Source organism: Sphaeramia orbicularis, chromosome 16 (genome assembly GCF_902148855.1).
Source record: "Sphaeramia orbicularis chromosome 16, fSphaOr1.1, whole genome shotgun sequence".
In the NCBI taxonomy this organism is placed as follows: Eukaryota; Metazoa; Chordata; class Actinopteri; order Kurtiformes; family Apogonidae; genus Sphaeramia; species Sphaeramia orbicularis.
The window spans coordinates 7,036,751-7,054,330 of NC_043972.1; the positions used below are offsets into that span (position 1 = coordinate 7,036,751).

The window sequence follows — 17,580 nt, forward strand, 5'->3', positions numbered from 1 at the left end:
AATAGGTTCATAAAAATGTTTTCAATTGCATTGTTTTTTTAATGCCTAGAGGAATAAAAACACTCAGGAAAAAAAATCTTGATTAAGGCTCTCGTAATTCATGTATTAAAGGGTTAAAGATTAAAAAAGAAGGTTTGTGATTGAAGAATTTGGATTTATGAATATGATACTTTGCTAAAAACAGAATTAGATTGATGATGTAATGATGTGATAATGTAATATTGATCTGATTTGGTAACAGGATATGAGAAAATACCAAACAATATTTTTGCATAAGTAAGAAAAAAATCTGAATCAATATTTTGACCAAAAAACCCCCCAAAAAACCCAAAACAGACATCTTGCCAGAAAACTCTTCAGTTTTCACCTGACTGATTAGAAAAAGAGCAATCCACACTGATGTCCTTTTTATATCTTTGTAGAAACGATGAATTAATTTGAGAGAAACTTCTTTTATCTTGTTTATAATTAAATATTTAGAGGCTACACACCATACTTTCTTCTCTTTCAGGAGTATTCATGTGCTTATTTGCGGCACCTGCGCCGTTGGAGCGTCATTAATAGGCGGAACAGAAACAGCACCTGTTCTGCTGTGATGCGTTTACGTGCAGCTCGTATTTTATGGTATTATTTTGTAAAATAACCACTATGAACAAAAATTAACTTTATAAAGATATATTTGACTTCAGTACTCATGCTCAGCTTTATTCTTTAGGCATACTTAAAAATTTTACCTCAAAGTCTAAGGTTAAACTTAATAGAAGTGTCCTTTTTTCCAGACTGTCCCTGAAGCGTACACAACAATAAGGAACTTTCCCTCAGTGTTTCCACTCAGACAAACCAGGACGTAGGATGAATGGGATGGGATTAAGTGAAAAGAGCGGACAGTATGTGAAGACAACGGAACCTTGAGGCTGTAAGAATCTTATTTCCTCAGTAAATAATTATGGAAAACGTATCGAATTTAAGTTCTGAAGATGCAGCTGGTGGAATGGTCATCTCCCAGGCGTTCGGGGCTGAGGTTCTGACAAACCCATTTCATGTAAGTTTGTGACATTCACATAATTTGCTCAGATTAAATAAAAATGACTCTTAAACTTGAGTTAATGCAAAAAAAAAAAAAAAGTGTTTATGTATGTATCCTCATCTACTCATATGTGAGTGGAGAAGTGTTGGCTTTGACCTCAGCTGTTTTCTTTGCTCAGTGTGTGTGTGTGTGTGTGTGTGTGTGTGTGTGTGTGTGTGTGTGTGTGTGTGTGTGATAGAAATCACACTCAACCTGTTTCACTTGGAGCTGAGGCTGCACAGATAAGAAAGTTTTGACTTTTATTTCCCTTCTTCCAAACTTTCAGGAAACTCCTTAAACTCAATTTGGAGCTGAAAGGTCCACACTAATGCTCTAGTGGAGATTCAGTTAAATGTTGGAAGTCACAGCATAACCTCAGCCTCTGAAGCTTTTTGGATAATGAGCACTCAGTGTAGATGAGGAAGCTCGACAGCACTGAGATCTATTAGTTTTGGCACCTGTCAGGATTATTTTCTAAAGTGATCATGACTAAATCTTTGCACTGAAAGGCCTTCTCTTTCTTTTGTGCTTTCATGCTGCGAACAATCAGTGTCAAAAATTAAAGTTTTACCTATTATTTCTCAAATAGTCTCATTTTTTTTTTTTAGCTTAAGAGCTCTATTTTATGGAACTGTTTACAAAATTTCAGTATCACTTGTTGGAAAAAAAAAAAGATATACCTGATTATGTAAACGTTGTAGCTACTTCTGACATATGTGGTCATGGGAAAAATTATTAGTCATCAAAAATAATCAAAAACAATGGTTATGCAATCCAGTACTAACTCCTGTGTGTATCATGTGACTAAAACAGACAGAAAAGAAAATATGGAATGCCTAAAAGCTCTGTTTTTGTCAGTACAATGCCATAGCTAGTTTGTAATTATTTATTTGTTCATATTGTAATTTTTTTTTAGTACAAAAACCAAAAGAAATATTTTGAGTTGTCATTATTTTTAATTGTTATGGTTTTATTTTACTGATCTCTTGAGAAGTTGAACTGTATGTTACCTCTGAACTAAAATGAGTCTGACACCCCTGATTTAGATTAAATACTGAGCATTGTATGTGAATAAAACATTGCACATTCTGTAGGTAAAGCAGCTGGCCTTCATCTGGGGGATATACAGTCACGGACACAATTATTAGACCATCAAAAGTCATCAAAAACAATGGTTATGCAAACCAGTATTAACTCCTGTGTGTATCATGTGACTAAAATTGACAGAAAAGAAAACATGGAATGCCTAAAAGCACTGTTTTTGTCAGTACAATACCATAGATATTGATGTAAGAACTGAAGTGATTTTGGTTATTATCAAGAAAACATGTTAAATGGATAGATATCAGCTCTGAAATTAAACTACTATGAGCTATTTTTGTTGTTGTCATTATATTTGTAGAAACAAATGTACCTTTAGTTGTACCAGGCATTAAAATGAACAAGAAATTGAACAAAACAAAGGGTGGTCTAATAATTTTTTTTTTTCTGCGACTGTATGTAAATGCACTATTAACTTTAATAATATTAATTTTTCTTGCTTGTACAAGTGATATTTTCAGTCTATGAATCTGTAGGAACTAATTATTCAACAGTACAAGAATATAGAAAGGTTATGTACAATCAAATTATTAGCTGTATACATTACTTCAGTTGTAATATGCATGTTAAATAAAACTTTATTAGCATATTTGTAGTGTTTTAGTTCCAGCAAACTCTTGCAAAGTGACGAACTGCTGTCCCCATGTCACCATACCATACCATACCATACCATACCATACCATACCATACCATACCATACCATACCATACCATACCATACCAACTTTATTTATAAAGCACTTTTAAGAACTTTACAGCTGGCCAAAATGTCATACCTGAATCATAAAACAAGGAAATAAATAAGTAAGTAAAAACAGTGATAACACAGGGTGTAAAGTGGGCTAAAAACAACAAAATACAACCATCATAAAAACAAAGACAAATTAAAACCTGATAAAAACAGCATAGGAAATATAAAAAAAAACAAAACATATTTGTGTTCGTAAAAACTTATCATTCAAACATTTTTATCCAATATTGATTACAATTGTAGTTTAACATCATAGCTAAAGCCTTTTGTTTCATTTAGGATCCATTTCTTATGAGAACCGCATGTTTTGTACATTTGCGTGAAGTGAGCCCCCGTGCCACGCAGCAGTAATTTAAATTAAACATTTTTACCCCAAAGTTTTATTTCTGTAAATTGTAACTTGTCATGTGAAAGTATTTACTGAGACCTACTCATGCCTATATTAAACATGCAGATAAGTTATTTAGTTTTGAACACAGAGCTTATTGAATATGAAATGTGTCCCCGTGTCCCCGCTCGATCTGGCCCTTCTGGAAGTGTGCACACGTTCTGCTTCACATGTGCTGTTCTGTCCTTTGGCCTCCTACTCTTATGCAGATTCACATTCTCCTCCCTCATGCTCATCTCCCTCTGCGGTTGCTGTTGTTGCCTCTTTCTGCCATGTTTCCTCTGTGCGACATTAGCGATGGGGAGGCAGATAGAGCGGACTGAGGGTAACGGAGGAGGAGTGAGAGGCGTGAGTAATGAGTAATGGCCCATGGGTGGGCTGGGAGAGAATAGATCTACTGTAAGAGTCCTGAACAGCTGGATAATGGGCCGGACTCCTCCTCCTCATCCCAGTGAACATCCCATCATCCAGGGGACAATATCAGTCCTGTGTCGCACTGTAGCTCCTTAAATAAACCCACCTTTTGAGTGAATAGAACAGAATAAAACACTGCTATGATGCAAGTGTCATGCGTTGTGTTCAGCAGCTGCAGATGAGACAAGTTTGTGACAAAATAAGATCTGGGAGTATGTCTTCAATAGGGGTGTAAGAAAATACCTGTTACATGATATATCACGTTATTTCATTTCATTTCACGATACTCTATCAATTAAAAAGTACCGTATCGATATTTGTAGATGTTTATTCAAATGCAGACAAGGCGGAGGTTCATTTTTTAAAATTTAATCACATTTTTAAAATATTTTTTGGGAATCCCGTGAGCTCTTTTATTTCTATATTGACATGAGTATTTTACTGTTTTATTAATATATTTACATGGGTATTCTGCACTTTCATTTCTATATTCACATGGGTATTTTACTCTTTTATTTATATATTCACATCGGTATTTTTACGCTTTTATTTCTATATTCACATGGGTTTTTTGCGCTTTTATTTCTATATTCACATGGGTATTTTACTGTTTTATTTATGTATTCACATGGGTATTTTACTCTTTTATTTATATATTCACATGGGCAATTTTACGCTTTTATTTCTATATTAATATGGGTATTTTACTCTTTTATTTATATATTCACTTGGGTATTTTACTCTTTTATTTGTATATTCACATGGGTATTTTGCTCTGTTTGTATACAACAAAATTAGTATTGTAATATTGCAGGTCATACATGTAGTTTTTTTTAAATTGATAACACTGTTTTGTTAAATAATGGTTATTTCAAACATCCTAAATGCACTTTTTACTGTCTGAAAGAGGCAGATGCTAGTTTTCCAGAAAATATATATATATATATTTTTTAAAAAGAAGCAAAACAAACAAAAACATATCGCCTTGCTAATAGTATTGTGATATATTACGATATATCATATTGTGATCCTAGTATTGTGATTTATATCATATTGCTATATTCTTGCCAATACACACCCTTAGTCTTAAAGGGGTCATATTTTGCTAAACCCACTTTTATTAGTCTTTGGTTCATTTATTTGTGTTTTTGGACCCAAATGGTTCATACAGTTTGAATTTGAACCCTCCAGGTGCTGCAAAGTTGTCTTTATATTCAGTCTGGCAAAATTGAGTGGATTTCTACATCCAGTTTCAATTCCTGCTTAATTTTTTATGTTTTATAACTAGTTACGTCACAATATTTGCACATATAAGGTCAAGACTTCCGATGAACATTTCTCCAAGTATGCCATAATTGTTTGTCAGCAGCAGCGGTTGTAGTAAAAACTGAAAATATGTCCAAATTTCGAGCCGATTACCTAAAATGTTCAGTTGTTGGTTGTTTTGAGTGGCTGAATGGGACAGAAAGCACAATCAATAACCTGGAGGGGGTGGGGCATGAGGTGGTTCATGTGCATTTAAAGGGCCAGCGCTCAAACCCACCTTTCTGGTGTCATTACTCAGAAATAAGGTTGAAGATGGACCTGTGGAGTTGAATGAATGAAGAATTCAGACCCAAGCAGAGCATTTACAGTTTATGTAGACCACAGGGAAATGTTGGAAAATGTTTGATTCCATTTAAAAAAGCAAAATATCACTCCTTCAAGTTTTTTTTTGGTGATATTTTATTGTCCCTTTTCCAGTTAGAAAGCCTGTCAGTGCTCAGGGAGTGGAGCAAGTTTATGATGAAGAAAAATATGAAAGTACAGTGTGAACATTTGAAGGTGGAAATCAACTTTTATTAGGAATAGAGAGAACATCTCATGTCCAACTAGAAAGAGGAGATAATTTTCACAATTTCTGTTGACAATCTACGCCATGATTCAAGCAAATTCGTGTCTTATTTCGTCAGATCAGGAAGCAGATGGTTAAATGTGCACAGAAGTTGTTGTAACATCCATACTGTTAGTACTGTAAGAGTATATTCTCAGTTTCCATAAGAGGAGAAGGAGGCGGGTTATGGAGACTGTATGGCTAAAAATAACAGTTTACAGAACTACTTTTACAATGAAGTTGGCGTTGTATACTGAGCTGAGTTGAATTTATCTGCCGGTGCTAGAGGATGAATATGACAGTCAGCACTTTAGAGCGTGGATGTTAAACTCATTTTAGTTCAGGGGCCACATTCAGCTCAAAATGATCTGAAGCGGGCCAGTAAAATAATAATATAATGTAAAAATAATGTCAATTCCAAACTTTTGACTGTGTTTTAGAGAGAAAAAAGTAACATTACATTATGAAAACATTTACATCTACAAACTACCCTTTAAAAAATATGAATAACTTTTAAAAAATATTATGCTATTACAACTTACAGATCACAGTGGATCTACACAAACACAATAATAATAATGGATTAGATTTATATAGTGCTTTTTTGGTTACTCAAAACACTTTACATTATTGACCCATTATTCATTCGCTCTCACATTCCCCCTCTGGTGGTGGTAAACTACACCTGTAGCCACAGCTGCCCCGGGACAGACTGACAATTTGCACCTACGGCCCCTCTGACCACCACCGAACATTCATATGCTCATTCATACACCAGTTTGAGTGGCACTGGAGGCGTTCTACTATCTGAGCCATGGCCGCCACGACACATTTAGTAACAATATTGTTAAAATTTCACTTCTCTTAAAGGGGTCATATTTTGCTAAACCCACTTTTATTAGTCTTTGTTACCTTTATTTGTGTATTTGGACCCTAATAGTTAAAAAAGTTTGAATTTGAACCCTCCGGGTGCTGCAAAGCTATCTTTATATTAATTCGGGCAAAAATTGAGTGGATTTCTACAACCCATTTTAATTCCTGCTTAATTTTTTACGTTTTGTAACTAGTTACATCATGACATTTGCACATATAAGGTCAAGACTTCTGACAAACATTTCTCAGAGTACCCCATAATTGTTAATCAGCAGCAGTGGTTGTAGTAAAAACTGAAAGTATGTCCAAACTTCGAGCTGATTACCTAAAATGTTCAGTTGTTGGTTGTATTAACAAACACAAGTGGCTGAACGGGACAGAACACATTTTTTGTGAAAGAATAGTCTGTAAATGCAAACACTTTCATGTAATTTTACTTTTGTTTACACTAAAATAAAGAGAAGAATTTGGAGCTGTCAGTATTTATAGGTTATTATGATGGTGTTTTACTGATCCGACCCACTTAAGATTGAATTGGGCTGAATGTGGCCCCTGAAAGAAAATGATTAATATCTTTTTTTTTTTTTTTTTTTTCTTTTCTGTCTTTTCTCTCTTTATTTATTTATTTATTTATTTTTTAATTTATATTTTGACAGACAGTACAACATATGCCATCATCACAAAATAGAAGACATAAACATCATCCACTATCTGGTTTTCGAATATGCACGTAAGACAAATACTAACCAGGAAACAAACTTAAAAAAAACAAAACACCCCTTGTGTCTTACATTTAAGTTCTACATTTGTCCTCTCATTCTACCTCTCAGTCAGTATACTGGATTAGGTCAGACCAGACCCGGCGCCTTATGTTTATATAGACATCCTCTCTATTGACGTCAGAAAGGAGCCCCAGACTTTATTAAAAATGTCTTCTCTCCCCATTACTCTGTATGTGACTCGCTCAAAGGTAGCCATTCTTGTCATCAATTCAATCCATTCCTTAAAGCAACAGGGACTAGATAATGATTAATATCTTAATTGTATTTTTTTTTTTTTGCATTTCACAAACTCCTCCCACAGGCCGGCTTGGACGCTCTGGTGGGCGGGTTTTGGTCCGCAGGTCGTATGTTCGACACCTGTGCTTTAGAATTCGTCTCTTTTCAAAACAATTGGATAAAGTGATGATGGAAGATTCATCGCCGTATTCCTGACTGTTTGCGTTCCATAAAAAATGTGCCTGTGCTACAGAAATGTCAGAGTGTGAGTGAACATGCAGCTGTGTAACGTGTGTAACGGTGGATGGATGTCACCACCACAGGAGCTGACACACTCTGCCATGTTCCCTCCACCTCTGAGCAGCAGCTGAAGGGCTTCATCCACAGATCAGCCCATCCCAGAGAAGGACAGATCCCTATTGTCAGTGGACACAAAGGGCCACGCTGTCTGTCTGTCCGTCTGTCTGTCTGTCACTGTCCTCACTGTGAGGACGATGAGTGCTGTCAGCCTTTCAGCTTCTGCCACTTTCATCACTGGCTTAAACTCAGACAGGAAATTCTGATTTCCCCTCGGTTTTGCAGGTAGACCGGAATCTCAAATCCTGATGCAGTTTGTTTTATATCTAAATAATAATGCACATAGTCTAAATATAGAGCACATTTTCTCTTAAAGGAATGATATTTTGCTTTTCTAAGTGGAATTATGCATTTGAAAACATTTCCCTGTGGTCGACATAAACTGTAAATGCTATGCTTGGGTCTGAATTCTACATTAATCCAACTCCACAGGTCCATCCTTAACCCTACATCTGAGTAATGACACCAGAAAGGTGGTTTGGAGCTCTGGCCCTTTAAATGCACATGAGCCACTTCAGGCCCCGCCCCCTCCAGGTTGTTTGCTGTGCTGCTCTGTCCCGTTCAACCATCAACGGAACATTTTAGGTAATCGGCTCAAAGTTTGGACATATTTTCAGTCTGGACTACAACCGCTGCTGTTGGCAAACTATTATGGCATACTTTTTAAAAGTTCGTCTTCTTAGATATTTATGTTTTAAATTATTATTATGATTATTTGTCTGTTCTTCTTCATGTTTGTAAGCCTGTGAATTATGTTAAGTTATTTGTTTGGACGATTTTTCCTTTTGACATCTTGTTTGTTCAAAATTTCTTGATGTTTCCTATACACATATTTTCAATAAAGTTGGGAAAAGAGAAAAAAAAAAGCAGGAATTGAAATGGATTGTAGAAATCCACTTGATTTTTGTTGGAGTGAATATAAAGATAGCTTTGCAGCTCCTGGAGGATTCAAATTCAAACTTTATGAACTGTTAGGGTCCAAATACACAAATAAATGAACCAAAAACTAATAAAAGTGGGTTTAGTACAATATAACCCCTTTAATTAATGAATACTTTATGTAAAACATATGGGAAAACTTACCCATATTCAATAGTTTATCGTCTTTGTGTAAATTACATCTAAAGTGAAGTAAATGTAAAGTACATACATTAGCATCTTCAGCAGAATGATAATTTTAGGGTATTTTTCAATATTTGAAAGTAGAAATACTACATATAGACCCTCTACATGCAACAAAATGTATAAAAAATAATAAACATAGGTCTATAATATGAATATGGTCAATGTTATTAAAATCAAACATAATTGTACTTATGCTTTTTCATAGTTTTCCCTGTTCTCTCTTAGGGCAGTGATTGTATTTGCCTTTTGCAAGCATACGTTTTTGAAAAATTGCTTGTCAGAACAGCCTTGTAATGTATGTGTATGATGATAAATGTTCATACAGGGTAGGATTAAGGTTAGAGTAAGAACATAAAACATACAGTAGTAGTTTGTCTGCATGTGTGTTTGTGAGAATCCAGCAATGCATTTAATAGCATTTTTTATTCCTGCACAATACCTTATGTAAATGTGAGCGTGAAAAGGCTTTATCTTTTATATGGTAGTTTAAAAAAAGATTATTTAATATCACAAACAGACCCACTGTAATTGTTTTATAAGACAATAAAATTAGGAAAAACTGCTCTTAAATCGTGCCTTATTGATGATAGTGTTCGTGCAGTAGCTCTAGTTTTGGCTAATAATGAAATTTAACATCTGGAGTTAGACTTGTGTCATGGTTATTAAGCAGATCAGGAATAGAATCTTCGACATTTCACTTGGCATCAATATCAATACTGATACGAGGCCATAGTCAAAGAATCCAGTCACTTTCTTTGTCATTGTCCTCCTCCATGTCAGGCGTGTTCTGTGTTTTTACCACTAAACTGTCACATCTCTTTTTTATGGTATTTTCTGCAACCGAATCCCTCTTTTGTAACCAATTAACTAGATTTTGAAGGCGCAAAAAGAACACTGGAGTGTAATCACCTTTCTTTTGTGGCAGCTCTGGAAGAACCCTACAATTACAGTGATCATCAAAGCATGAAATGAAATTATTAAGGGCAAGAACACTCAAAAAGGCCTGAACAACCATCAAAATAAAGATGCAGAGGGAGCAAAATAGTCAGATTTTCAACTAAATAGTTATTTTCATTAGCTATTAATCTGGTTTTTGTTTCAGTAGTTAATTAATTCATTGCCTCTTTGATAAAATGTAAACCAAAAAAAAGCAGTCGTCCAAAACAAAAGGCATTCGGTCAGTATTTGTTTTGACGCTTGGTCGACTACAGGTTGCAGCTCTGGCTTTTATTGCTTTTAAATGAAAAAGCAGTAGCACGTTTTAGTTGTGAAAAAGTAGTACTTTTATTAGTAACTTTAGTTGAGGTGTCTAAAGTTGTGCTTATGCAAAATACATTAAATGTGTTGATGTATGTGTCTAAGCACCATTTTCAATTCAGCCAGGTCAGTAATTCTATATATACACAGTACTGTGCAGAAGTCTTATTCTACCTTTATTTTTGTTGTTTTTTCAGGGTTTGAATGAGCATGAGTCTCATTTTCTTTTCTTCAGATACAACATGAAAATACAGGAACTATGTCCACAGCCTTAAGACGCACAAAAAACAGAACTAAATGTGTTGTAAAGGTTAAAGTCACTGTTTAGTTTGACCTCTGACCTCATGAGAAGAAGCAGCACAAATGATTGGAAACATCTGATGTGTGTTGAATGACACCAGGTATAAAACATCAATATTAATGCCATAAATGTCATATTGTCTGAACTAAAGGGTTAAAGACATGTTAAGTGCAAAGAGAAGTCACAGTAGAATAACATAACAAATTATATCACTGCAGAAATACAGACATAGAAGCAATGAAAAAGATAGACTAAGACATGACTTTATTGATCCCACCATGTGGAAACTGCATTGTTTACAGCAGCAAAAATACAAAAAAACTAAGTGCAGAAGACAGGCAGAACATTTAAGAGTAGAAATGGGAAATATAGAAGAGTGTCAGCAAATTAAATGACTTTTTCTGTACATACATACATACATGCATACATACATATTATTAACACATTTACAATAATCCCAGTGTAAGTGCACATTTAACCCATAAAGACCCAGTGCTACTTTTGAGTCGGTTCACAAATGATTTTTTTCTCTTTCTAACTTTTCTTAAGTAATTTATCACCATTTATTATAATATTATGTTCAGTATGTTGCATTCTTAAGTGAAAATCAGGAATTTTCCTATATTTAATTGACTGATCATGATTGACGTCCATAAAAGCTCAAATGTAAGTTGAGGGTTATTATATCATTATTATTGTATTGTCCTCTATATGATGAACTGAGAACCCCTTTGTTTGATGATATGTGTATCTGAAATCCTGATATGTTCTGGAGCACTGATGATGACAAGATGAAATGGTTGTTTAGTTTTAATGTATATAAATTAGCATTATTTGTTTGTAAAGCCTGGAAAAAGCGGCAGATGTGTTTGTTTAAATAGGTCAGTGCTTTGTTTTGTTCATATCTATTGCGCCTATTGTCTGGTGTTTGATTTTTGGTTTGTATTTTTGGTGTCTTATAAGCCCATGTAAGGGCTGGGCATGTTTTTTTTATGCAAGACACAATAATAAAAACATTCATTCATTCATTCATTCATATATCAAAAACAGAGAAAATGGAGGAAAATAACTTTTTTCAGTCAAATATATCATTAACTGAACATAAACCCAGTGTGTCCATCCACTGTCATTGATCCGAATCCATGGGTTTTACTGCTGAATCAATGTTGTAGAAGAGGATGGTGTTTCCATGGTAACTATACAGAGCCTCTGAACGTCCAAATGGGTCATATCTGATGATCATGAATAACTGTATTTTACATTAATTATTTACATGTATTGATAGGATCAGTGGATCAACAGGTATTTAACTTTTCATATCAGTAAATGACTTTGGTTGCCAGTGGATGTTTGGGTCTTTATGGGTTAAACACATCTTTAAATATTTCTTATGCATTAACAGCAGGAAACTCTGTAGGTATTTATTGAAGTGTTGAACACACATCAGAAGTTGTCTGCTTTGCTGCGTGCAGTCTTTTGCGTTCCCTGGGTAAAGAGTGTAATGTTTGCTAAGTACACTGCCAAACCAAAGGCACTCCCAGAGCACCGGCCTCCACTGCTTTGTTTGCTCTTCCTGCGACAGGAAAACTCTCCGCCATGCTTCCTCTCCCTCTCAGGCTGTTGCTGTGTGGTTTATCTCCCTCAGTGGGTGAAGCATTAGGCGTCTGCTGCTCGGCCGAGGTGATTCCTGATGATTCCACTTCCACTGAAAATACATGCAGGTCTCTGCCTCTCAGTAAACAAACAAACACCAAAGAATAGTTTAACCCTTTCATGTATGATATTACTGCACTGGACAGTTATTCAGTCTTTAATTAAAGCTATGTTATTAAAATAAACTGAGTGAATCAATATTTTTTAACATTGTTGAAGACCTGAATCTATTCTGGCATAAATGTGAAGAAACAAATGCAAAAATCTGCATTTGGTTGATGTGGCATTGATTTATTTATTGTTTATCAACAGCAGCGGTTGTAGTAAATACTGAAAATATGTCCAAACTTTGAGCAGATTAGCTAAAATGTTCAGTTGTTTGTTATATTAACAAACTCAAATGGCTGAACGGGACAGAGTGCAGTCAGTCTTCGATATACAGGGTGTATCAAAAAACTATACATTTTGAAAAATTACCCCCAGTTCCACATTTGATAATTTTTGGAATTTTCTTAATGGAAGTCAGTAACCATGTCAATTTAACCCTAAACCTAACCCTAACTTGGCCTCTCCTCAGTGACATTTTCAGGCCTAAACCAGTTGAATTAACTTTGAAAGGCAGGAACAGCTGCCATGGGTAAAGAAATGAAATTGACATGGTGGCCAAAGTGTTAATGCTGTAACCTGGCAATTTTGTGGAAACCAAGATAGATGCCCATTGTCCCCTCCCATGACCTTTGATTGGATTTAAATCCCACCACTACTTTGCAGAAACCAATTTTAACTTTGATTACGCAATTTGCCCCTGCTCACTCATGCATGAAAACCTGGGTCTGTAAATTTGGACAAATATCCACCAATCCCCTACTGACCGACGTCCATAAAAGAAGATTCTAAAAATTATCAAGTGCGGAACTGGGGGTCATTTTTCAAAATGTATAGTTTTTGTTTTTTTGATACACTCTGTATATCAGAGTTGGAACACTTCCATAGACTCCCGCTGTTAAAAATGGTGGCCGAAATATGGACCTACTTCCGAGTTTTTGGAGTGGCCTGTAGTTCCTACATTGAGTGTAACACCGTCGGAACACATTCATTTCTATCGCAATTCCAGCGTTAAGTTAATAAGATATCGTCATTTTTCAAATTATCCAGTGTATTTCCTGTGTTAGCGGACATTTATGTTGTAAATTCTGTTTTGTTTGGTATGTGTTAGTGTTTGTATAAATTTATATCTTAAACAACTGTTATGTTGGATTTTCAGCTGTAACCCTATAGTTTGCTAGCTTGACTTGTCCAGCTGTTGAGATTTAACCACTATAACCTTTAACCACTAACCCTTTATAGGGCTCTGAGTGCAGTCAAATACCCAGAAGGGGGTGGGGTCATATGTATTTAAAGGGCCAGCGCTCAAAACAACCTTTTTCGTGTCATTACTCAAAAATAGGGTTGAAGATGGACCTGTGGAGTTGAATTAATGAAGAATTCAGACCTAAGCATAGCATTAACAGTTTATGTAGACCACAGGGAAATGTTTGAAAATGTGTAATTTAATTTAAAAAAGCAAAATATCACTCCTTTAAATTTAACTATTAGAACCCTGACTTTGTGGATGTGTTTATGCTTAAAACATTGACCAGTATTTATTTATTTATTTATTTATTTATTTATGTATTTATTTATTTATTTAGAACATGCAAAAAACAAAACAAAATTTAAAAAAAGCAAAATAAGACAAAAAATAAAATAACATTTAAATGAACAGAATCTGTCTTCAAGTACGTGCAAGTCTAAATTTTGCATGATTGAAAAGGAGTAGGAGGAAGTATAAACTTATTTAATCCTTTCCCTTATCATTAACTTAGTACAAGAATCAAACAATACATTTTTCGTAATTTTAGCATTCAACCACAACTAATACATAATGCAGTAATTGAATTATACACAATAATATGATCATGGCAGTCCAGTCAAACAGACTCAACAATTCAACAATTTTCTTCAATAATTGGAGCATATTTATTAATACAACATTATCCATAAACAAACAGCCCTCATTGTCATTGTTAAATACTGTACCTCACAAGAATCAATTCTTTATATCTTTTTTAAACTGAATTAAGTTTGATATTTGTTTTATCGCCACATACAATTTGTTCCACAATTTTACTCCACAGATAGTGATACAGAAACTTTTTAGCATAGTGTGTACTTTATGAATCTTTAAATTTAACTTTCCCCTTAAATCGTAACCTTCCTCTCTTTCACGAAACATTACTTGAATAAGTTATTTTTTGCTTTATACCAGTAGTTCCCAACCTTTTTAGGCTCATGACCCCATTTTAACATCACAAATTTATAGCAACCCCAGACATTCAAAACTGAGAGATTTTTTGCTAAAATTAATTTGTTTTTGATCATGTGATAGTTTGCGATACTATGTTGCAAATACACATTAATTTTAGAGGACATTTACTCTATATAATGTATATTATTATGGACAGAGGCAGTAAATTCAGGTGTAGATTACTGCACAAAGTGAGAATTTGATTTTCCTTGGTCAGGATATGTACAGTCAGTCCAGCTTGGATTTACAAGGCTGACAATTAATACTGAACAAACAAGAACTCAAACTATGAATTACACTGGGTTACAAAAAAATGTTTTTTGCAAGTTGTCTAGGTTTTTTCAACTGAATTAGGACCATTTTGCACCGCTAAATCCAAAAATGACATCTGTTTTTCTCAATCAGGTCAGGTTTTTTTGCTAATTTGATTTTGAAAAATTTGATCTTCTCACAAAATATAATAATTAATACCAAAATAAGATTGGTAAGCACACTTTATGAAACTTGTGACTTGATTCCTGTTAGGTACAATGATGTATTCCCCACAGATACGTCAGGCTTATTTTTGCAAGATCTTCTAGTCGAAGCCATTTCATTCACCTGTAATATTAAAAAAACCATTAATCATAAATTGGCAAAAGTAAAATCTTCAGAACGCGTTTATTGCAAGAAATATGAAAGAATTTTGTATCATATGATGTGAAAATGCCCATAAATGTAAGCAAGAATGTTAAAAAGCCAATATGTAGCATAGTTCAGAAAGTTGACCTGATTGAGCAAAATTAATGTGATTTTTGGATTCAGCACACCAAAATTATCCTAAATCAGCTCAAAAAACTTAAACAATAAATTTGAAAGAGCTGCAGCATCTGAAACCGACCACAATGAACATTTGACAGATAAACAGAACCGCAGTGCTGTAGTTTCAGACTCACAGTTTGTCATGTCTTTTATGGATTGGGATTGTCTCTCTCAACTCACCATATATTTTGTATTAGTAAGTTTTTATTTTTATCAATTACTAGAAATTTCAGGCGACCCAACGGGTGAAAAACACTGCTTTATGCATTATTTGAATAGTTTTGAACTCCACAAGGTCAATGAGTTTTAAAGTACATGTTAAACTATTGATCCATGGAATCCACTAGTGAAGAAATCCAGTTGGATATTTAGAACAATCCGTGTATGAAAGGGTTAATGGCGGCTGTTTGCTTTATTTGTGGCGTCTGAGCCCAAGAAGAGGTGAGATGAAGCTTCACACTTAAAATTGAAAGACCTCCTGTGTGAAGCAGACCCTCAGGCGGTACATCTACTGCCTTGTATTCAGTTCAGACGCCTTGTTCTGCCCTCCTGGCCTCTTCCTTTATCAAACACCAGCCTCCTCTTGGGCTCGGGAACAGAAAAAGCAGCGGTCCACTTACACCATGTCCTGTGCAGCTCCACGAGGTTATTGATCCTGGTTTAGAGAAAGAACTACATGATGAATAACAGTGTCTGTCCGATCGTGACTTCCCTCAGTGTCATTGTCACCTCTCATACAGTAGACCCTGGACACTTGTCTGTTCGGCTGCCGCTCAATATTTCTATCATATGCACACAAACACAAACACAACCACACGCACACAAACACACATTTTACCTTGACGTGATATCAGCCCCTGAGGAATCTCATCACTGAACCGCTGCCGCCTAAATCCTGTTTACCTCTCATACACACATAGACAAACACAGACTGAAGGTAAAATCCTGTCAGCCTGTGGAGTGGTACACAATACGGACAAAAGTATTGGGACACGTTGAATTCAGGGGTTTCTTTTCTAACAGGTCTGAAATACAAAACAATAATTATAAATGTCATAATATAGTTTTATATTGGGATAAATATCATTGCATTGGTTAGTTTTGTTTCAATTATCATCGTTGCTTCCAAAATGCCTCAGAGATGGTTTTTACTTAATTTGTCAACATTGATTTTTTTTTTTTTTTTTTTAAATCCATGACTTTGACTTTCAATGTTCTGTCTCTAAATTTCTAAAATATTGTTTGTGCTCTGACTGTAAATAATTTTCTACCACAACTAACCATCTACTTTCTTCATATCTCACTTAAGAAGAAAAATCTCCCATTAAACTTTAAGGAAATATTGATCTTTATAAACTATATGGACAAAAATATTGGGACACATCATAGCTACAGCTGTAAGATGTCCTGTTCATGATGATTTGAGATATAAATATCAATAATTCCTTAAAGTTTAATGGAAGATTTTTCTTCCTAAATGAGATGTGAAGAAAGTAGAATTTTTTTTTCTAAAATATTTTTCTTGTTCTGACTGTAAATAATAATTTTCTACCACAACTAACCATCTACTTTCTTCACATCTCTCTTAGGAAGAAAAGTCTCCCATTAAACTTTAAGGAAATATTAATATTTATATTTTAAATCATCATGAGCAGGACATCTTACAGCTGTAGCCATGATGTGTCCCACTATTTTTGTCCACATAGTTATAAACATCAGTATTTCCTTAATTTTCCTTAGTTTCTCTCAACATTGATTTTTTTTTTTTTTTTAAATCCATGACTTTGATTTTGAATGTTCTACCTCTAAATTTCTAAAATATTTTGTATTCTCTGAGTGTAAATAATAATTTTCTACCACAACTAACCATCTACTTTCTTCATATCTCACTTAGGAAGAAAAATCTCCCATTAAACTTTAAAGAAATATTGATGTTTTTAAACTATATGGACAGAAATATTGGGACGTATCATGGCTACAGCTGTAAGATGTCCCGTTTAATGATGATTTGAGATATAAACATCAATATTTCCTTAATTTTCCTTAGTTTCTCTCGACATTGATTTTTTTTTTTTTTAATCCATAGCTTTGATTTTTAATGTTCTACCTCTAAATTTCTAAAATATTTTTCATGCTCTGAATGTAAATAATTTTCTACCACAGTCAACCATCTACTTTCTTCACATCTCACTTGGGAAGAAAAATCTCCCATTAAACTTTAAGGAAATATTAATGTTTTTATCTCAAATCCTCATGAACAGGACACTTTACAGCTG

General features: G+C 34.5%; 1 protein-coding gene across 1 annotated transcript in view; it reads left to right on the forward strand.

The window, feature by feature from the left end:
* Window positions 1-847: 847 nt before the first annotated feature.
* Window positions 848-17,580, forward strand: part of LOC115436195 (NIPA-like protein 2) — a 68,235-nt gene continuing 51,502 nt past the window's right edge. Inside the window, exon 1 of the mRNA XM_030158965.1 lies at window positions 848-1,042. Coding sequence (XP_030014825.1) covers window positions 947-1,042 — 96 coding nt within the window. The 5' untranslated portion in view covers window positions 848-946. The remainder of the gene's footprint in view (window positions 1,043-17,580) is intronic.